Source organism: Prionailurus bengalensis, chromosome B3 (assembly GCF_016509475.1).
Source record: "Prionailurus bengalensis isolate Pbe53 chromosome B3, Fcat_Pben_1.1_paternal_pri, whole genome shotgun sequence".
NCBI lineage: Eukaryota > Metazoa > Chordata > Mammalia > Carnivora > Felidae > Prionailurus > Prionailurus bengalensis.
In genome coordinates this window covers 62,057,565-62,080,761 of record NC_057355.1, presented here as the reverse complement: position 1 = coordinate 62,080,761, position 23,197 = coordinate 62,057,565, and the positions used below count along the sequence as shown (strand labels likewise).

General features: G+C 43.2%; 2 protein-coding genes across 4 annotated transcripts in view; one reads left to right on the top strand and one right to left on the bottom strand.

The window, feature by feature from the left end:
- Nucleotides 1-5,853, bottom strand: part of NDUFAF1 (NADH:ubiquinone oxidoreductase complex assembly factor 1) — a 28,902-nt gene extending 23,049 nt beyond the window's left edge. The window contains exons 1-2 of one of the 3 annotated variants that reach the window (XM_043555616.1): nt 5,725-5,853; nt 2,170-2,483 (exon numbers count right to left, since the gene is read on the bottom strand). The gene's annotated coding sequence lies outside the window, so the exon portion shown is untranslated. The remainder of the gene's footprint in view (nt 1-2,169; nt 2,484-5,724) is intronic. The other 2 variants (XM_043555615.1, XM_043555614.1) reach the window with 2 other exon arrangements.
- Nucleotides 5,854-13,940: 8,087 nt separating this feature from the next.
- The window catches only part of RTF1 (RTF1 homolog, Paf1/RNA polymerase II complex component), a 50,832-nt gene continuing 41,575 nt past the window's right edge, over nt 13,941-23,197 (top strand). Inside the window, exon 1 of the mRNA XM_043555612.1 lies at nt 13,941-14,138. Coding sequence (XP_043411547.1) covers nt 13,941-14,138 — 198 coding nt within the window. The remainder of the gene's footprint in view (nt 14,139-23,197) is intronic.

Genomic DNA, 23,197 nt, shown 5'->3' with positions numbered 1-23,197 from the left:
TGTGTCTCTCTCTCTCAAAAATAAGCATTAAAAAATTTTTCTTAAATCACTTTAAAATGCAGATTCTGATTTAGTAGGTATAGGATAAGGCCTGAGATTCTGTATTTCTAACAAGCCCCCAAACGATGCCCTTGTCATTGGTCCATAGGATACTCTTTAAGTAGCAAAATTCGAACACATCTCCATGACTCTGATCTCCTCTACTTCTCCCGATCTATCCTTTGACAGGCAACAAAAGGGATTTGTCTAAATCTGACTGCACTCCCCTTATAATAAGTCAGCAATTCCTCCCCAGAAATTCAAACACAAGGCCCTCCAAAATGTGCCCAAGTCCCGATCTATTGCCTCATATCCATGGGCAATAACCTCAGCTCCATCAAGACCAACTGTAGGGGCACCTAGGTGGCTCAGTCAGCTGAGCGTCCAGCTCTTGATTTCGGCTCAGGTCATGGGATCAAGCCCCTGGTGAGGTTCTGTGTTGAGTGTGGGGTCTGCTTAAGATTCTCAGTTTCCCTCCCTCTGCCCCTCTCCCCTGCTTGTGCACGGTCTCTCTAAAATTAAAAAAATAATAATTTTTAAAAAAGACCAACTGTAATCCTGTCTGAACACATACCAAAAAAAAAAACAAAAAACCACTGTTGAAACCACAAAAATGACCAAATATTCTACTATCTTGGCTAATATGAATGACTAACATACCTTTTTTAAGTTTATTTATTTTAAGAGAGAGAGAGTCTGTGAGTGAGGGGGGCAGGGCAGAGAGCAAGAAATGAGACAATCCCAAGCAGGCTCCTCACTGTCAGTGCAGAGCCTGATGCGGGGTTCGATCCCACAAACAGATCATGACCTGAGCCAAAGTTAAGAGCCTGGACACTTAACCGAGAGCCACCCAGGTGCCCTGAATGACTGGTATATGTTGACCAATCATGGCATTAGCCCTAACACTAGATAGATAAGACGTCACATTCCCAGTCATAGAATTACCTCCACTTCCAGACAACTTTCCCCCAAATCACTTAACACAAACCTAAATCCAATAATAAATCCCTTTTAACACTCTCTTACTTAGATGTTACAGGTTTCCTATGGTATGTGTTTTTTCTCACTGTAAGAAGTAATAAGCTCATGTTCAACTATAGTCATGTTCCTGGCTGCCTTCCACCAGGGGGCAATGACATTACTCTTCCTCCATATTCTCCTGACAATCCGTGCATACCCCTCTTTCGCCCTTACATAATGTTAGAATATCACTTTTATCTGTCTACCTCACTAGTGTGACCTCCTTAATCATAAGGACCATGGCTTAAACATAAATGATGCCCAATGATGTTTGCTGAATAAATGAAAACCATCCAAACAGTATATTTTCACATGGACTAAAAAAAGAAGGGAACCAGGAAATTAAAAACAGTTGATCTGAGGTCCTGGAATCAACGGTAATATTTCAATTTCCCTCACCGATTGTGCTTAAATAATTTTATCTCTATATATTAAGGAATTTGGGAAACAAATGATAATCCTACAAAATGGAATTTGTACAATCATAAAAGATTCTCGAGAACCCCAACCATAGGCTACACTACTAAGTGGCAAATAAGGAGGAATCCAAACTGCATATATACAAATATTGCAAGCATAAAAATGCAGAGACAAAAAAGTTTTGGGTGGCGAAAAAAGGCTTAAAGCTGTATATAGGATGGGATTATGAGTAACATTATTCACCCTATTTTTCACATTCTTAATAGTGCTGTTACTTCTCTAATAACATAAATTTAATTATAAAATTTTGCTTTGTATTTTTACCAATAAACATAAAGTAAAACCCATCAAATGGATGATCCGGTGCCGAAGTTGATGAATTTTGACGGCAACGGAACCCACTGAGCTAAAAGAGAGTAGTCTTAGTAAAGATTATATACCCAGGGCTTACCATGTGCCAGAAACTGTTCTAAGTATATTTCATTGACTCCTCACAACAACCCTGAGAGAGGTGCTATAACTGTTCCCATTACAAAGACGAGGAAACGGAGGTTCCAAGAATAAATTAACCGAGGTCATACAGCTAGTAAGTGGCAAAACTAACCCTCGACCCCTGTGTTTTAACTCCGGATCTGATTCGGGGGAACGGTCGAGACCGTGCCACGGAGAGGCAGCCCTGTCAGGCCTCACCTGCTGGGGCTGTGTGGCCCTCCCACGTCCCGGACGCGCTAACAGCCTGCCGGTGCTTGCTGGCCTCCCCGCCGGAGCGCGCGCGAGTGACTTCCACCCGGATCTCCGCTTTTCCCCACCGGGTACTCCACTTTCTTCGTGTGCGTACGTCTGCTTTTCCAGTCCGGCGCCAAACCAGACCTTAGGGCACTAGAGTTCCGGCCGAGGCGCAGTCCGGAGAAGAGAAACAAGATTTCCGGAGCCCGGCGAATTCAGGCTTTTGGTCGAACAGCCTCCCAAAGGGCTCCGTTTACCCCCTCCTGATCTTTTCTGCCCTGTGTGAGAAAAGTGGCGGAGAGGCTAGAGACGCTTTTCTCCTTCCCTTTCTGCATCCCTGCTTCAGGCTGCAAATTCCACCTCTCATCTTTCAAACAGGACCCAAATACTGCTAACGTCCTTTCGCCCCCGGGCGCCAGAGTCCCCTCTTGCCGCCTCTCCCCGCAAGCACCTAAAAGCTGCCCATGGCCTCAGAGGACTGGATCTCCTTGGAATCGCCCCTCCCCTGGAATCTTTGGAGACCCACCACGCACCCGGACAGCAAACCGTCCTACCAGTCCTACCCAAATCCTGCCCAATGGGGCCGCCCACTCTCCAGAACTTCTGTATCCATTGCACACCGCTGTTTAAGCACTTTCAACATTGTGTCTTAAGTATTCACTTCTCACTTCCTCTGCCATTCTGTGAGCTTCTTGGGTCCAGAACTATGCTGTTCTTCTGTCCTCAGCAATTAGCACTGTGCTAGCAGGAATTAAGCTCTTAGCAAGTATTCGAATGAATTGTAACCCCCGGCAATTAATTCCAGTCTTTTCCAAGGTTCCAAAAGGCCTCACCGAATACAATTAATTGGCTTTTCCAAGTTTCCCCCACCACTTGTTTCCATTCCACCACCTCTTACTTCTTGAAATTCTGCTTTTGACTTTTTTAGACTGACACTTACCTGGTTATCCTACCGCCTTGAACCTTCCACAGCTGCCTCCACCACTGACTCTTTTTAGTTTCAGATATGAGTTATGTACAATTTCATCTTCCCTAAATCCCAGAATACATTTCCAACCTCTTTTTGTTAAGAGCTTTTTTATTTTTTATTTATATTTTTATAAAATTTATTTATTTTGAGAGAGAGGGAGAGGGAGAGGGAGAGAAAGAGGAGCAGAGAGTATCCCAAGCAGGCTCTGTGCTGTCCACGCAGAGCCAGACACAGGGCTCGATCTCATGAACTATTAGATCATGACCTGAGCCGAAATCAAGAGTTGGATACATAACAGACTGAGCCATCCAAGGGCCCCGAAGATCTATATTTTAAAGTATATGACAGGGTGCCTTGTCATACAATATTTGCTCTTCTGTGTCTGGCTTACTTCATTTGGTATAATATATTCAAGGTTCAACCGTACTGTAGCATGTGCCAGAATTCTCTTCCTTTTTAAGGGTGAATAATATTCCATTGCATGTACTTACCACATTTTGTTTTTCTATTCATTATTGATGGCAACTTGGCTTATTTCCACCTTTTGCACATTGTGCACAATGTTACTGTGAACATACGTGTACGAATATCTGTTCAAGCCTCTGCTTTCACTCTTTTGGTTATTAAACCCATATGGTAATTCTAATGTTTAAGATGTGAGGAATCGGGGCACCTGGCTGGCTAAGTGAGTAGAGCATGAGGCTCTTGATCTCAGGGTCATGAGTTCAAGCCACACACTGGGCATGGAGCCTACTTAAAATTTTTTTGAGAAATCACCATCTTACATTTCCACCAGCAATGCACAAGAATCATTTTCTCTACCTCTTCAGCAACACTTGTTATTTTCTGTTTGTGTTTCTTTTTTTTAGAAGAGCCATCCTAAAGTAAGTGCAGTGATATCTCATGGTGGTTCTGATTTGCATTTCCCTATTCATTAACTGTTTAAGTGTATGAAACCCCATGGGTATTCCTTAGCAGTGGGGAAAGGGAGGCTGAAGGGAGGGAAATTGATCAAATCAAGAAGGAAGGATGTGAGAATGGCAGGCAAAAGAGAAGGTGGAGGCATTATGGGAGAGAATAAAGACAAAGGGTTGAGAGAAATTATTATTTTGGTTAATCCAGCCAGGTCTGCGCTGCCTTCTTTCTTAGCCTCCCAGGAGCTCCCAGGTAGTGGGCTTTGCCAGAACTTAACTGTAGCTTTGTTCATAACAAAACTAAAACCCATCCAAATTAGAAATGGAGCCAACAGGGGCGCCTGGGTGGCGCAGTCGGTTAAGCGTCCAACTTCAGCCAGGTCACGATCTCGTGGTCCGTGAGTTCGAGCCCCGCGTCAGGCTCTGGGCTGATGGCTCAGAGCCTGGAGCCTGTTTCCGATTCTGTGTCTCCCTCTCTCTCTGCCCCTCCCCCGTTCATGCTCTGTCTCTCTCTGTCCCAAAAATAAAAAAATAAACGTTGGAAAAAAATTTTTTTTTAAAAAGAAATGGAGCCAACAGAGGACGGTCTTTTTATAGACATAAGGCAGCCAAATGCCTTGAAATGATAACATGACAAAAGAAACACAGTGAAGCAGACCAAGAACAGCCATTGCAAAGAGAGACCTTCTCACTCAAAGTGAGATGGGCCTTAAAAGTATCATCTGGAGACGTGGAACCAGAGGACATTGTAGCTGCTGTGCATCAGGACATGAATGAGTAAAGCCCTGCAGTTACCTATGTTGCAGAGAGAAAAGAGGCAAAAGTGTTGTCCGGTCCTGGCCAACCTTAGTAGGTAGGAGGACCTTGATATACTTTCCAATTAAAATGAATTGACATAATATATGTAAAGTGTTTAGCATATTTCTTAGGATTTTTTATTAGTGTTCAAAAAAAAAAAAACCCTAGCTATTATTGTTGAACTCTGGGACAGTCTCAGCAAGACATAGTCTAGTATAGGGCATGGCACCAAACGAATAATAGCAGCACAGTTTGAGAGGAATTCTAGCAGAGGCAGGTACCAGATACAGGGACAGGGTCATGAAGAGTGTAATGAACACTTATGGGCCAGACATTGAACTTAACATTTTGGGGGCGTTTTCCCTCTTAATCCTCACGGTGGTCCTACGAAGTAGGTACTAATATTAAACCTGCTTCACAGGTGAGTAAACTGAGTCTTAAAGATGTTAAGTAACTTGCTGGTCGCAGGCCTGTCATAGCTGGTGAAATGGTGGAGCTGGGATTCACACCATGACTGCCAGTTATCTCCAGGGTCCATGCTCATGATCCACTACTTTGTATCACATCTGCTTATTTGCTCACCTTAAGGGACAGTTCTGAGGGGAAGGACATGATGAGTGTTGAATGATAAAGCATTTAACATGCAGAGAGGAGGAAAATCAACCCAGAGAAGGAAGCACACATGCGCAAAGGCATGGCATTATGCAACAGACATTATATCTGGAGAAATGTAAGAATTCTGCTTGGCAGAACGGTGACAATTTCTATTGACTAAATTAACACCTCCAGTCAAGCCTAGACCCAGATATTTACTATATCATGTCTTTTATGCCTTACCACAATATTGAAGGCAGATACTTTTTTACTTCTGAGGAGAATGAAGCTCAGAGAAGTTAGGTGACCCGACTAAGTCCACAGAAGCAGAGAGGTGGTAGAACTGGTCTCTGAATGCAGGTTTGGCAACTCTATGCACTTCTTTGGATTGCAGGGTGTGGTGAGGACCCTGCGGAGGGAAGGAAGCAGTAAAGTAGTTTCTCAAAGATTTTTTTTACTGTGACCCACAGTAAGAAATGAAATTTTTCGGGGCGCCTAGGTGGCTCCGTCAGTTAAGTGTTCAACACTGGGTTTCAGCTCAGGTCATGATTTCGCGTTTTCATGAGTTCAAGCCCAACATCAGGTTCTGTGCCGGTAGCACAGAGCTTGCTTGAGATTCTCTGTATCCCTCTCTCTCGGCCCCTCCCCACTAGTGTTGTCTCTGTCTCTCTCAAAATAAATAAATAAATTTTAAAACTTAAAAAAAAAGAAATTAAATTTGTTATGAGCAAGTGTATACACACATATTAATAAGGTAGAATTTTCCAGGGTTTTCCATCCAGGTTTTCTACCCCTCCAGGCATATTGGAGGATTATACCTGTCAGCCTCCTTACAATTAGGCAGCCATACTATACAAGTAGTTCTAGCCAATGGATTGTGAACAGACATGACACTTATCAATTTCAGGCCAGTGTTTCATTTCAGTTTTAAGACCATCCAATGTTCTCTTCCCTTGCTGCAGTTACTGTGAAAGTGTATACTGAGATGGATGCACCAAGCATCGAAACAACCCGAATCACTAATCCAACAAGAAGAGGACAGTTGTCCCAGAGTGTCTCTGAGATCCACAGCAGACTTTCCACGAGTGAAAGTAAGCTTGGCTGTGCTTCTCAGTAAAGTTCAGTAACCATTCTATTAGATCGTAAATGGGGATGATGTGTTGTTCGTCTTTGTTTCCTTGGCACCCAGTTCAGTGCTTGGCACAGAGCAGGTGCTCAATTGAATGTTTGACACCAGAATGTAATAAGTCAGGGAATCCTGGTTGTTGCTAAATAAGCCACAAGTTTGGCTTTTGATAAAGAATTTAAAGTATGGAATTCATTTGTATTAGTGTTTCTGAATTACACTTATGATATAGGTCTCAAGAATAATCATACTAAAAAAGTTGGCAAATAATTACAAAAATAATTTTATTTTTTAAATTTTTTAGAGAGAGCACAAATGGGGGAGAGGGGCAGAGGGAGAGACAGAATCTTTTTTTTTTAAGTTTATTTATTTATTTTGAGAGAGAGAGTACATGTGCATGGAGGGGAGGGACAGAGAAAGAGGGATAGTGAGAATCCCAAGCAGACTCCATGCTGTCACACAGAGCCTGACATGGGGCTCCATGTCAGGAACCACGAAATCATGACCTGAGCTGAAATCAAGAGTTTGATGCTTAACTGACTGAGCCACCCAGCTGCAGAGAGAGAGAGAATATCTTAAGCAAGCTCCATGTTCGGCATGAGCCTGATGCAGGGATTGATCCCACAACCCTGGGATCATGACCTGAGCTGAAATCAAGAGTCAGATGCTCAACCAACTGAGCTATCCAGGTACCCCTATAAAAATAATTTTAAAGATACAAGGTTTGGGCACCCAGGTGGCTCAGTCAGTTGAGCATCCCCCTGCAGCTCAGGTCATGATCTCACTCTTCCCAAGTTCGAGCCCCATGTCAGGCTCTGTGCTGACAGCTGACCGGCCTGGAGCCTGTTTCAGATTCTGTATCTCTCTGTCTCTGCCCCTCCCCCACTCGTGCTGTCTCTTTCTCTCTCTCTCAAAAATAAATAAACATTTAAAAAAATTTAAAGATATAAGGTTATCCTTATGGAAACATACTGTTCACTTCCTGGCATTCTGACATGCCTTCTAGAGGGTTTTGTGGGGGTTTTTTGAGTACAAAGGACCCATCAGGGTATGTACATATCAAATATACACATCTGTTATGTGTGCTAAGGTAGGAACCAAAGGTTATTAATCATGCAGCTATACTGAGAGAGGCCAGAGAGAGGGCTGAACTCATAACATCTTAAAATCAGTTCTCACTCACCAGAGGGAACACTTACATGCAAGGAAGCCCCAGGTTCATTGGATATGTACAACTTAGTCATGTGCTCAGGCTGATGGAGGTAGACGTTAACTTGGAGTCTCACATAGTGTTTTCTGACTCCTTTATGCCCCCTTGGCCTGGCTGTCAGGCCAGACTAACACTGCTGGGAGAGGTTACATTATAGGATAGTACATGTTGCATGATCCTGTTTTTGGATGTGCTTACACATGTGTCCTAAAAGGCCTGGAACAATATATACCAAACTGGTCCTAGGAGTTATTCTTGGGGAATGAGATTGGAAGAGAAGGAGAATGAGGATGAGAGCTTCTTTTTTACTTTATAAACTTCTGTATTTATATTTCTTATTTATAATCGATATACATTAATTTTTTATTTCAAAAAATAAATTTAGGGGTTCTTGGGTGGCTCAGTTCATTGAGCATCCAACTTCGGCTCACGTCATGATATCCCGGTTTGTTGAGTTCAAGCCCTGCATTGGGCTCTGTGTTGACAGTGCAGAGTCTGGAGCCTGTTTCAGATTCTGTCTGTCTGTCTGTCTGTCTGTCTCTCTCTGCCCTCCCCTCCCTTGCTCATGCTCTGTCTCTCTGTTTCTCTCTCTCAAAAGTAAACATTAAAAAAATTTTTAATAAAAAAAATAAATTTAAAACGGCCTGGGAGTGGTTGAAACAGGCTCATATTCTCCCGCAACTCTCCAAATTATATTTTACTCAAGGGAACAAAACCTAGAAACAGATGTAGCACTTCCTGGCATCCAAAAAACACACTTGTTGAATGAATAAAGAAAGAGCTTAGAGGAGACACTGAAAGAAACCTTGGCCTTAAGCTCTGCCCTCAATACAGGAGGAATTTACCTTCTTCCTTCCCTTTTGATTTCATCTTTTCCTCTTTTCTCTCTCCTCCTCCTTTAGGCTCTTCTTCTTCTTCTTCTCCTTCTCCTTCTCTTCTTCTTCTAAATCAATCAATCAATCAATCCACAGTGCAGCAAAGGAGTTTTACCATGCCACACTCCTGGAGTAATACAGAAACACGGAAGTACATGAGCGGAGTGGGTAGGAAAATATGATTTAATTCACACAATGGGGTATTGGAGGATGATTTCAGGTTGAAAAAGACAGTCATCCAGTCCAAGGCAGAGAAGTAAGAGGGGAGAAAGAGGAAGGAGCCATGAGAGAAAAGCATGGCATTATGCTGAAGGGAACACTGAGCTCAGAGTCTCCCCAGATGGCCACCTCTCCTCAAAGTCTGCCTGCTCATTTTATCACTGAAAAGTGATCAGGCTCTGGTAAACCAGTCCTACTAACCAAAGACAGAATGATTTATAATATTGACTAACAATTTACCATGAGCAGTATGTCTGTCTGCCAAGCAATACAGTCTATCCCCATGAGGGAAAGCCTTCTTGGATTAAGGGGCTGCTTAGAGAACAGGGGCTTCGATGCAGATGGATTTGGAGGCTGTGAAATGACATTTTCTCCACACTATCAAAGCCTAGAATGTCACTCGTGGGCTTGCAGGAGAATGTGACTAGGGGCTCAGGGCCCCTCTCCTGCAGCCCTGGAAAGGCATTAGAAAACCCTCCCATCCCTAGACCCACTTTTGGCTACTATGTTTATACCTCCCTACCCCGTCTTGACCACATGTATGATCTCGCTCCTCCACCTGTTTTACACTAAAGTTATTTCCACTGTGCTGGTTCTGATTGCCTTAGGTAAGCAGGCTGTAGTTGCTTGTCTACCTGACCAGGGAGAGGCACAGAACTGCTAACGGTCGTTAAGAGCACCATCCTAGTGCGGTGCCTGGGTGGTTCAGTTGGTTAAGCATCCGACTTTGGCTCAGGTCATGATCTCATGGTTTTTGAGTTTGAGCCCTGTGTCAGGCTCTGTGCTGAGAGCTCAGAGCCTGGAGCCTACTTCGGATTCTGTCTCTCTCTCTCTCTGCCCCTTCCTCGCTCATGCTCTGTCTCTGTCTCTCAAAAATAACTAAACATTAAAAAAATATTTTTTTAAGTGCATGCCTTTTGTAATGTGTGTGCGTGTGTATAAAGGTAAGCTCTTGAGAGCAAGGATCTTGTCTTGATCACTTATTCATCTTGTTCAGTATCTAGCTCAGTGCCTGAGGTCAGGCATATAGTAGGTACTTGGTAAGTATGTGTTGAATAAATATATGCACATGCAAACAGTTGTTTTGGTAGAGTGGGCGGATATCTTGGGATGGTAGAATTTTACATAGTTCTTTTTCCTTTATACTTTTCTTTAACTTTTATTTAAAATTTTTCTTTAAATGTTTATTTTTGAGATTTATATACATATGTGTGTATATATATATATGTGTATATGTGTATATATATATATGATTTATATACATATATGTGTGTATATACACATATATATGTATATATGTATATGTGTATATATATATATATGTATATATATATATATATATATACATATATATAGGGAGGGAGAGACAGAGAGAGAGGGCACAAACAGTGGAGGGGCAGAGAGACAGAGACAGAATTCAAAGTAGTCTCCAGGCTCTGAGCTGTCAGCACAGATGCAGGACTCGAACTCATGAACCATGAGATCATGACCTGAGCCCGAGTCGGACTCTTAACTGACTGAACCATCCAGGCACCCCTCCTTTATACTTTTCTGTCCTTCAATTTATTTACAATAAATAGGAATATTTTAAGTTAAATTTTTTTTATTTTATTAAAATTTTTTCTTAATGTTTACTTATTTTTGAGAGAGAGAGAGAGCACAAGCAGAGTAGGGGCAGAGAGAGAGGGAGACACAGAATCTGAAGCAGGCCCGAGGCTCCAAGCTGTCAGCACAGAGCCCAGTGTGAGGCTTGAATACACAAACCACGAGACCATGACCTGAGCCAAAGTTGGTTGCTTAACCGACTGAGCCACCCAGGTGCCCCTAAGTTTTTTTTTTTTTTTTTAATCTATTTATCTGAGGGAGGCAGAGAGAGAAGGAATGAGTGGGAAGGGGCAGCAAGCACGGGGAGCACAATATTCTGCTGTGCTGACAGCAGAGAGCCTGATGTGGAGTTTGACCTCACCAACTGTACGATTATAACCTGAGGGGAGTTCAGGATGCTTAACTGAGCCACCGAGGCACCCCAGTAGGAATACTTTTTTTAAAAGTAATCTCTACACGCAACGTGGGGCTTGAAATCATGACCCCGAGATCAAGATTTGCATGCTCTATGGACTGAGCCAGCCAGGTGCCCCAGTAGGAATAATTTTTACAATCAGGAAAAAATATTCTAGCTGACATTTATTGAGGGCTTACTCTATGCCAGGGCCTACTTGATGCAAGGAAGTATTCTCAGCACTTTTTTACATATGTTAACTAATCTAAACCTTATTACAACCCAAAGAGGCAGGTATTATCATTATTCTCATTTACTGAGGGAAAACTTTCACAGGTTGGGTTCTCCAGGAACCAAATGAAGAGGAAGTTTAGAGCACAGCATATTTATTCATTCAATTTAGACACCGTCTGGGCTCAATATGGACCAACTCCAGCCCATGAATTATTAGAAGGGCTACCTGGGTGGTTTAGTTGGTTAAGCATCCAACTTTAGCTCAGGTTGTGATCTCACAGTTCCTGAGTTTGAGTCCTGCTGAGCCTCTGCTGTCAGCACCGAGCCTGCTTCGGATTCTCTGCCTCCCTCTTTCTCTGCCCCCCCCTCCCTCTCTAAAATAAATAAGCATTAAAAAAATTAAAAGAAAAAAAAGAAGATCCCTCACAGAAAGATTGAAATCAACAGATTTCACTCAAAGAAAGAACATACCCTTTTTTCTTGAGTTTTTAAGTAATCTCTACACTCAACATGGGGCCTGAACTCATGAACTCAAGATTGGAGCCACAGGTTATCCCAACTAAGCCAGCCAGGTACCCTAGAACATATGTTTGTTAATTGCAGTCAAGGGACATTGACTTTTTTTTTAAGTTTATTTTTTTGAGAGAAAGAGAGGGGGGCAGAGAAAGAATCCCAAGCAGGGTCCCCACTGTCAGTATGGAGCCCTATGTGTGGGGCTCAAAGTCATGAACCGTGAGATCATGACTTGAGCAGAGGTCTGGATACTTAACCAACTGAGCCACCCAGGCGCTCCTGGTCTTCTTGTATTAACACATTTAAAGAGGGTCCTCACAGAAAGCCGCCGAAATTCAGGGTGGCTAGAAACTAGCCTGGTCATTTCGAGTCATTCTGGCCATGGGCTCAGTTCCAAGGATATGTTGGAGGAGAGTGGTCTAGGGGTTATATCTTAATAAAAATCTTTTGGAGTAAAGAGGTAATTGGGCCTTAGGTTGTTTTCTCTACCTTAATCCTGAACACATTTTCAAGCTAACTGGAAGCAAATTGGACATTTAGGTATGTGTTTACTTCCAGGGATTCCTCTAAGTCTGGTATATTTTCTTTTACTATCACTTTACAGCATGCATGTTTGTGACATGTATTGTAACTTATGGGAGAAAATAAAATTTATACAGTATAAGGGAAAAGAAAAAGGGAGCCAGAGAGCAAGGATTCATCAACTTGCCTGTGCCCAGTAATGCCTAGAGAAGACTGGGGTCTACCTCCTAAATTCACTACCAGAATAAAGAATTAATGGTCTCCCAAAAAGTTTTGAGAACATTTTCAAATTCTTATTGCTTATGCTCTCTACCCTATATTCAAAATCCCACGAAGAAATCACTTCTGAAATTGCCCTTTTCTGTTAAGTGATCTCTCTGCCCAACATGGGGCTCAAACTTATAACCCCAAGATCAAGAGTCGCATGCTCTAGCTACTGATCTAGCCAGGTGTCTCTGAAGTTGTCCTTTTAAAAATTTTTTTTCAACGTTTTTTATTTATTTTTGGGACAGAGAGAGACAGAACATGAACGGGGGAGGGGCAGAGAGAGAGGGAGACACAGAATCCAAAGCAGGCTCCAGGCTCTGAGCTGTCAGCACAGAGCCTGACACGGGGCTCGAACTCACGGACCGCGAGATCGTGACCTGGCTGAAGTCGGACGCTTAACCGACTGCGCCACCCAGGCGCCCCTGAAGTTGTCCTTTTAATCAGCTAACCTCAACAGGTAAAAAACTGAACTTATTTCCTGCATACACCAGTCTCCCAAACCTCCTTTACACTTATGTTCCTTATCTTGATGAAGCACCCACTCACCATCACGAAGATTAGATTCCTAAGCCAAATTCTAAGCATTATTTGTGTTTTGGACTTCGTCTTACCCCTCTTCCAACTAATATTCAATTCCTGGGAATTCTGTCTTCCAAATTATCCAGAATCCATCCACTTCTCTCCATTTCCACTGCCTCTTGCTTACTTTGGGGCACCATCATCTCTTGCCATAATGACTCCAACAGCCTAAGTGGTCTCCTAGCCCTTAGGCTCCCTCTCTTCTAATTCATTCATCAAACTGCGTTCAGAGTAATCTTTTTAAAACACAAATCTAATAACGTCATCCTTCAGTTTAAAAATTTTCAATACTGAAGTTCAGGATTCTGATTATAGCTTATTAGGCAGTGAATAATGTGGCCGCTGCGTTCCTCCACATACATCATATTCTGTGTTCCATAATGAACTTTGTCCCTGAACCCAATTTTTTTTCAATTATCTACGGGCCTTTGTCCACGCGGTTCTCTGCTTGGAACATCTTTCCTTCTAGTCTTCTTTTGGGTAATTCGGATGCATCCTCCAGGTTCCAGCACAGGTGTCACTTGCACAACCCAGGTAGGCAGGCTTAATCCCCGACGGATGCCTTCAAGATGGTCCAGCCAACTTGTGTCTTCCAGGCGGGAGGTCCCTGACATCGCCCTGACATTCAATCAGTGTGGGCCAGTTGAAAGACTTGTCAGAGAGGACCCAGATGCTCGCAGGCCCCGTCCACGATAGGTACGTAGCACACCAATCTTCGGGCCGGTAGAAGAGACACACCCAAGGTTTCCCGGCGCCCGCGCAGGGTATGGGACCACTGTCCACTGCCCGGAACCCAGCCCTGTACGGGGCTCCGCCTCCCACGCTGCGTCGGGGGTGGGGTAGGGCGGGGTGCCGGGCGCCGGCGAACGGCGTGCGACGAGCGGGGGGCGGGGCCAGGGGCGGAGCGGAGCGCGCATGCGCGGTCGCCTTTGTGTGGGTCGAGCGGCGGCGGCGGCGGCGGCAGTGGCGGTCCCACTGGCAGGCGGGCAAGAGGGGAGTCCGGGCGGCGTCCGGCGTGGGAGCCGGGGGACCACCATGGTAAAGAAGCGGAAAGGCCGCGTCGTGATCGACTCGGACACGGAGGACAGCGGCAGCGATGAGAACCTCGATCAGGTGAGGGCAGGCCGCGGAGGCGCGGGCCGGCGGAGCGGGAGGGCTGAGTCCGGGCCACGGGAGCCGGGAGCTGGCCGGGCCCGGGGCCTCCCGGCCCGAGCTCCCGGCCCGCCCCGTGCCCTGACCTCCGCTGCCACCTCCTTCTTGTGTTCCCCGCAGCGCCCGGGGCCCTCGGAGTCCGGCCGGGGCCTGGAGAAGGAGCCCCGAGGACTTGGCGCCTTGGGCCGGGAGGCGGGGCAGGGACCAGGCTGGTGGGCCTCTGGCTTGGGGAACCAGACCGGTCCGTGATCTGCTGGGGCCAGATCGGAGCGGCGGGCGGCGGGCTGCAGGCCGGGCGATCCGAGCCCGGAGAGATAGGAAGTATTGCCCGCCAACCCAGGAGCCTGGGAGATTTGGGAGGAGGTGCAAGGGTGAGTGTGGGGTGGTGGGGGTGGGGGGCGAGAAGGTGTGGGCTCTGGAAGATGAAGTTTTTCAGACAAGGGGTGTAGACCAAGAGTAGAGACACTCTTAAACCTTCCGGGGAACCTCTGCCGTGCTTGACGAGAAAGACTTAGCTGTAGGCACAAATCTATTTGGCAACTAGGGTCGTTTGTGGTTGAGAAGGGTCCTTGTTGAGATGTCAGACCGAAGAAAACTCTTGGGAGGAGGAAAGTGGGCATAAGTGGAGAAATATATAGAAGGATATGGAAGGACTATGGCTGAGGCCTCTGGGCTCTTTTCATGCAACATCCCAGAATTCTTTCTTATTTGAAGATTGTGCAGGAGCCATTGAAAGTAACTTTTGGTCTCACTGTCTTAAGGTTGAATTGTTTTTATATCCTAGAAAATACTGTAGGGAGGAGCTGTCCTTTATAGCAGTGCTCTAGTGATACTAGAAGATTCAAAGAGGATTCTTGCCATGTTTTGTGAACAAATGGTATGAAGAAAGAATATTCAAGAAGTAGTAGCTTTATAAGTTGAGTAGAGAGAGTAGTGAATTTAGAATCTGAAATTTTGAGGTCCAGGCTGGCCATGCTATTTTTTAGCTATGTATCTTTTGGCTGTAACTGTAAAATCTAGATACAACATTAACCTTGAGTATCTAATTGGGCTATTACAAGGATCAAGTATTTGTAAGAATTAATATTGGTACAAGCACTTGCAAACTAAGGCTTTTGTATAAATGCCTTGTTGGGGGGTTTGTATTAGGCCACAGGTCTCAGGACTGAAGTATTAAGGCATGAAAGGGGTGGACTTTTGGGGGGGGGACTGAAAATGTATTGAAAAGAGGACTGTTTTGAAAATGGTGGTAAGGAGGTGGGAAAGTAGTGGGGCTTTATCAAAGGAGGAAAACCTGTTTGGGGGTAGGAACTGAAAGGCTCCTGAAATTTATAAAAATATAAAAAAAAATTCTTGGAAAAAAATATATTCTTGGTTTGGAAAAGTTTGGTTGATAATTTTAGACTGGCACTTAGGATTAGAACTTTTTTTTTTCTGATCTAGAAATGTAGGTATTTCTAATAATAACGTCAGCTACCATTTACATAGTGTTTGGGGTGAACTAGTCAACCTCAATTGAGTCGTTTATTTACATTGTCACGTATTCAAATGATGGTGAAGTTGGTACCATGTTTTCAATTTTACATATGAGGAAAATGGAGATTGAAGAAGTAACTTACCTAGATTCACACAACTTGCCAGTGGTGTAGTTGAAATTTGAACTCCGTATCTGCACGACTGCAAAGCCCATACTCCTCACTATACCAACTTAATCTGTTAGTCTTTTAATTTTTTATAGTGCAAAATGAGAATGATGTTTCATGGTCATTTTCCATGTTGCTAGAATCCATGTTTGTAAAGTCCATTGAATAGTTTGGAGGATATTGTTACATCACTTAAAAAGATTATTTGGGCGCTTCCTTAGTAAAGCACTCTGAGACTGATGATGAATGAACTAAGCTGCAAATTACTCTGTCCGTAGTGATTTTCCACAGAATTCTAACAAATGAAATGAATTGAGAGTTTCCTTTTCTGATAGAGAGGTTCTACCTGATCCACAAAGAGCCTACTGTAGTGGACACTGGAAGGGATTGCAACTTTAAATCCAGCTTTATCTATTTATAAAAAGAAATTAGCATAAAATTTCTAAGTAATACCTAATACAATTTAACAGCAATTTCAACTTTTTCCTCTGCAACCACTCTCGTTGGCATTCTTTTATCAGATGGGAACCAGATCAAAATTCCCTTTCCCTGCACATCCTAACAGAGGCACCAGTGCCTTGTGTCTGTCTATTCAGTGCTGTGTCAGACTGTCAGAGGAATCAAAAACAAAGATCTCTGCCTTCTATAAGTTATCTCCAGAGACCTTTAGCAGAAGTCCCAAGTCAGGCTGGTTTGGGGGTCTTTGGAATCCTCAGAACAAAATTAATGCATCCTGGGCCTTTATAACCAAGATAACCTTGGGCTGCTCCATCTGGTTCTGGGTCTTCATTGGGGGTGTAAAATCATGTTTGCTGTCTAGTGTAAGGTTCTTGTGGAAAAGACCATACTGTTACAAATCTGAGGTCTAGTGTGAGTGAAGCACAGTTAGAAAGGAGGTCCTTTGTCCCTGGGTTTTCCCGGTGGGAACCTAAGCCATTATGTTAGAAATATTACATCCGTCTTAGTCCTTGCTGAAAGTGAGGCAGGTGAGCCTTCTATACAGGTTCTTCCTGGTGGTGGGAGGAGGACCACCTGTGTCAGAAGCTGCCTGAGTTACTTATTTAAAATGTACTTTGCAGGGGCTCCCATCAGACCCTCTTTGGATAGAGCCCTTGACTCTGCATTTTTACTAGGAACAGCCCAGGTACTTATTTTTGTGAACGATTGAGACCACTGTCTGTGTGCAAGTTAATCTTTTTAATAAGACACTCTAAGTAGTTTGTTTGGGAGAGAAATAGCTTCCTGTCCTGGCCATAGTGTGTGCAGAACCGAAGAAACTCAACAGAGATGTTTGAGATGGCAAAGCTGTTGGCTTTTCTAAATCTCTGAAGCTATTTGAATTGTTGGGATACTTTTTGTTGAGGCCTGTTTCTTTTTCCTTTCTTCATGATGGGAAGGAAGGTGTGTAGTAACTGAATCGAAGTAGTTTAAAATTGTTTTAACTTTAAAAGATTTTAAAAACTCAGACCTTTGAGAATTTGAAGGATTTCTTTTAACATATGACCTGTTAGTGACCTTATTTTTTATGTTGGGCACACCCTTTCTTCAACATTTTAGAATTGCAAATCCTGAAGATACTTGGTTTTGGCACCTCTTGGAAAAGAGTTTGAGACAAACCTAGTTTGTTTGTTTACCCCATCATGTACTTCCATGGAAATAATGTGTGTCGCTCTTAATGGAATAATATTTATGCAGTGGGTCTTAGAAAATGGAAAGTATCCAAAGGTAATAAAGTAATAAGAGTTCTTTATTCAGATCAATACAACTCAGTATTTATAAAAACTTTACTCTGCCTTTCTCAAGAAAAAAAAATTGAGCTACATGCATACTAGAACGCTTTATTTCATAATTTCCTTTCTTGTTTCAAATGGTGATTATGTTGTCATGTCCTCTTTTTCTCTGCTCATGATACTTGAAGTAGCAATAATTAAGTTTGTCTTTGAAAGAATAGGCCCCTAAGTATTTTCTAAGGAGTTATCTTTAGACATATATAAAAAATACCATTGTTATAAAGTATCCTTCCGTAAACCTTCCCCATAAAAGTTGGGAACTTTAAAAGTTGTGCCTTTCATATAGTCTTCTTTATATTAGAGCAGAATTTGGTAGAAGTCTAGGATGAAGAACTTGTGAGAAGTGTCACTGTTGACTACTGAAGTTTTTTAATTTGTGTCATAGTGTTGCATTCAGCTTGATGTAACTCCTTTGCTAATTTCACTCACCTTTTCTGTGCAGAGAAGATAGAGTCCCATGGGAGCTTTAACAGAGAGGCTTTTAAGAAAAATTCAAAACAGATCTTTCACCCCCAAATCTGTTGGCATACTACTTATTGCTCCCTTCCTAGACTGTAAGTTCCTCAAGGGCAGAGATTGTTTATCTTTCAATAAATGTGCTAGACGGTGCTAGGACCAGAGCAATTACTGGGTGAACAAAACGGAAACAGTTTCCACCTTCAGGGAGTTTAGAGAAAGGTGGGGGGTGGGAGGGGTGGGGGAATGGGGGGGTGGAGAGGAGAGGAGTGGAGAGGAGAGGGGAGGGCAGGGCTGAGTCTGTGGCAGGGCAAACACTGCTCACTCAGAGAGTCACTTCCTCAGTTTTGCTAGAGGCTATGAGGGAAGAGCAAGGATGTTGTGAGAGTGTGACCCTGGAGGGAGTAACAGTTAAATTGAGACCTGGAATATGTGTTAAGGAAAAGATTAGGAGACCAAAGAGCACAGAGACATGTTGAGTGTTCACGGTTGAGGGACCAGCATGCACAGAAGCACTGGGGCAGGAAGGACCTAGCACCCTAATGAAACTGAAAGAAACACACAGTGACTGGAATATAACAAGTTGGGGAGAGAAGGTACAAATGAAGCTGCAGTAGTCTCTATTTGGACCCTTTGAAGATGGAAAAGTCAGTTTAATGAATCACAACCAGCATTAAAAATGAAAATGAAATTGAATCAAATAGAAAACATCAGGGTTACCTAGCTGTCTCAGTCAGTAGAGCACATGACTCTTGATCTTGGGGTTGTGAGTTTGAGTCCTATGTTGGGTATAGATACTAACTTTTAAAAACTAAAATTTTTTAAAAAAGAAAACATCATGTGTCAGACTTAGTAAAAAGGAGTATTGTTTTCTGAAACCTATGCTTCTTGTATACTGGCTCATGAGGTATCATTGATCTTACAGTGGGCTGAGGTTAAAAAGTTTTAAAGTTGTTGGTAGGGCCATGTTGGCAACTTTAAGGACTTTGGACTTGCTTCTGAGGGTAATGAGAAATCACTGAAGGATTTTAAGCTAGAAGAGGTGTTCAGATTCATCTTTTAAAAAGTTTCCCCAGACTGTTATGTGGAGAGTAACCTAGAGAAGGGACACCAGTTAGGTGGTAGAGAGAGGAGTTCAGGTGAGAGATGGTGTAGAGCAGAAGTTCCATTAGTATGGAAGTTCCAGGTAGGCAAGGTGATTTGTTCACTGTAGTATTCCTGCACCTAGGACAGTGCCAGGTATGCAGCAGATACCCTGTCAATGTTTGTTAAATGAATGCTTGACTTGTTTGTACTGGTATGGTACTTACAGAGACAGCAGAAAGGAGATTTGATTGGACGTAATATTAAGGATAAAATGAGAGGACTTGATGATTGAATGTTGAAGGTGAGGAAGAGGAGGTTCTGGCCTGAGTTGGGGAACCTTGGGAAAGAGCAGGTTTAAAGGTAAAGAGCATGGGGGGGGTGCCTGGGTGGCTCAGTTGGTTAAGCGTCCAACTTTGGCTCAGGTCATGATCTCACAGTTTGTGAGTTCGAGCCCCGCATGGGCCGCTCTGCCGTCAGTGCAGAGCCCACTTTGGATCCTCTCCCCTTCTCTGTCCCTCCCCCAACTTGCATGGGCACACTCTTTCTCTCTCTATTTCTCTCAAAATAAATAAACGTTAAAAAAAAAAAAAGGTGAAGAAATGGATTCATTCTTGGATGTAGAGATTAAAGTTGTCTGTGAGATATTTAAGTGGAAATGTCAAGTGGGTAGTTGAAAATAATGTGTGCTTGGGGCCTGACTGGCTCAGTCGGTAGAGCACGCGACTCTTGATCTTGGGGTGATGAGTTTGCACCCCATGTTGGGCATGGAGCCTACGTTAAAAAAAAAGCTGGAGGGGCACCTGGGTGGCTCAGTCAGTTAAGCGTCCAACTTCAGCTCAGGTCATGATCTTGAGGTTCATGGGTTCCAGCTCTGCGTTGGGCTCTGTGCTGACAGCGTGGGGCCTGCTTGGGATTGTCTCTCCCTCTCTTTCTGCCCCTCCCCCACTCTCATAATAAATAAATAAACATTGTAAAAAATCTTCTCTATATTCCTGTCTCTCCAGGTTTTTGGGGTTTTGTTTTGTTTTTGTTTTTGTTTTTTTAGTTTATTTGTTTTGAGAGAGAGAGAGCATGTACACGGGCTGGCAGGGAGGGGGAGAGAGAGAATCCCAAGCAGACTCTGCACTGTCAGCACAGAGCCTGATGTGGAGCTCGAACCCACGAACTGAGATATCATGACCTGAGCTGAAATCAAGAGTCAGACGCTCAACCAACTGTGCCACCCAGGTGCCACTAAAGAGAAGATTTTTAAAAATAATAATGTTAATGCCTGCCTGACACAGAGTAGGCACTTAATAAACCTTTGTTAAATATGCAAATGCTTCTTGGCATATCCACGGTGGAAAGTTTTTTGACTTTTTTGGTTACAGAAGAGTTAGAGACAGGAGATAGTGTCAGTTTGGGAGTTCTTGCTCCAACCCCTCTGATTTAATACTAATATCCCTTTAAGGGGTAGAAGAAATGTGCATTACTTAGAAAGTATATTAGAAGAGGGAACTAGATACGAACAAGTAACAATAGAATTTTTTTAATGTACATTTTGAACAGGCTGAAAAGTGATTTTGTCAGTTTATAACATTGTGGACATATATGGAACTCAGTATTTTATCTACAGTTATAATTACTTGGCTGGAAATATGAAGGATACGTTGCCACATTTAGTGCCAATCATGAGAAACATAAAGGATTGTTATACTCCCACTTTGGAATTACTTCAGAAGGGTTTTGGTGTATATGTTCATTGTTTTGATTTGTTTTCTTTCAATAAAAATAGTAGATGCTTAAAAAAAATGGTAGATGCTTGTTGAAACACTTCCAACAAACCAGAAATACCTCCCTGTCTCAAAAACATACATACACACAATGGCTCCATTTCTTACTCCTGAAAAGTAAACCAGTGTCCACCATTGGAATCTTATTCTACCTACAGTTTTGATAGGAAAGAAAGAATAAGAATTAACATCGCAAATTTAAACCTGTGTGAATTACCACTCTTCCCTCAGTATCTTTCTAGTCCTCCCTCTTCTCCCTGTCCTTATCCAGGTCACCATCCACTCTGATGACACTGCTCTGGATTCCTTCTGACTCCTTCCTGCACTTCCACCCTGGCCCCTCTGGTCTGTTCCTCTGTCATTTAGAGTGCTCTTTTAAAAACTGTCTGAAGATGGTTACTCCCCCTGAAACAATTTGATGGCTCCCCATTGCCTTCAGATAAGATGCATGCTCCTGATACTGCTTTATAAACCTTGAAATGATCTGGTTTCTTTTTACCTCTCACCAGCCCTACTCCATTCTCCCCGTTGCCTGCTAAGCTCCAGTCACACTGGTTCTCTTTCAGTTCTTCAAATACACCAAGCTGTTGCCAGCTTCAGGGCCTTAGCTATTCCATCTGGAGATCTCTGTCCAGAAAACGGCCCCTCTCTTTCCTCTCTCAGAGTTTCTAGTCTCAGCCTAAATGCCATTGCCTCAGAGAAGCCTCCACAGATCACCATATCTTGATACATTCCCCATTCACTTGATTCACTTTCTTCTTAGCACTTATCATAAGATATAGTGAATTGTTTCTTGTTTATTGTCTGTCTCCCTCACTCAATTTTAAATTCCACGAGGTCAAGGACTATATATCTTAAAAAAATTTTTTTTCATGTTTACTTATTTTTGAGAGAGAGCGAGAGAGAGAGCAGGGGAGGTGCAGAGAGGGGGACAGAAGATCTGAAATAGGCTCTGTGCTGACAACAGAGAGCCCGATGTAGGACTTGAACTCAGGAACCATGAGGTCATGACTTGAGCCAGAGTTGGACGCTTAACCAACTGAGCCATCCAGGTGCCCCATCGTTTTTGATGACTGTCTACAGGGCTTGGTGGTGCATAATAGGTACTCGTAATAGGGTGATCATTTGTCCCTGTTTGCCTGGAACTGAGGAATTTCCTAGAGTTTTCAGGATTTGCAGTGCTAAAACCACAACAGTCCTGAGCAAACCAAGATGTTTGGTCATACTAGCCGGTAGTAATTATTTACAGTAGTTATATTTGTGGAATGAATAAGTGAGAAAGAGTTCAGCATGCTAATTAGCCATAAAAACCTCTGAGGCTTATCCCTATAGGTTTTTATTCTCACTTGTGGGGTGCAGACTATGTATCCCACTTTCATGTGATCATGGGAGATTTGATTAAAGAGAGGAGATTTAATTTCCTTTAAGTAAGTAAGAGAGAGCTAAGTTGCTTTATTACTGATCGATCCCAGCATAACATCACAAAAAGTGCAGTGTGAGTGATGGGGTTGGGGAATGAAATCTTAAGGTTTACGAGTCTTCATGTATTGATGGATTAGAATTCTAATCTTAACCGGAATGGTGCTATTTTAATAAACATTACGTTAGTGCAGTTAGACTTACTTTATTTTAGTGTCTTGGTTTTGGCAATCTGATTTAATGTTAAATATCGCTTTTAAGCAAGTTGAGGAAACTGCTCTAGAGGCCAGATGTGGTATCCTGCACAGCCATACCTATACTATGTTGGGCATTGGCCTTAATTTAAGCAGATCTTTAGTTCATCTTAAACTTGATATTACACGCTAGCACCCCTGACTGCCATCCCCTTAGACAAATACTGCGATAAGTCGGAAGGTTTTCACTGGATGAGATGAAACACAGGGGCAGTGGTGAGAAAGAACCACTGGACACACAGAAACATCTCAACCAGCGTGGTACAGTTGAATCGGGCTGGCAGGAGAGAGCTGCAGCTGGACCCATGCATGTGCATGAATCAGTTTTAGATTGGCTTTTTCAAGTCCATGTGTTGGATCCGTCATCCCCTACAAGTAGTAAATCTGATGATGGTCTCTTCACGTACGCATGTTGGAAAGACTTTCCGTTGCACTTGGTCTGTTGAGCTGTACTTGACAAGCCCTCAGTAGACTAAGGGACTTAATTGTAGAGTAGCCTTGCCATGTGCTCCCCCATTAACTTCTTGTGCAATTCTTAACTTGTGGAAAGGGTGTCTTTCACACTGTTAGGAAGGTCTTTGCTGTCCCCATACTATTGTT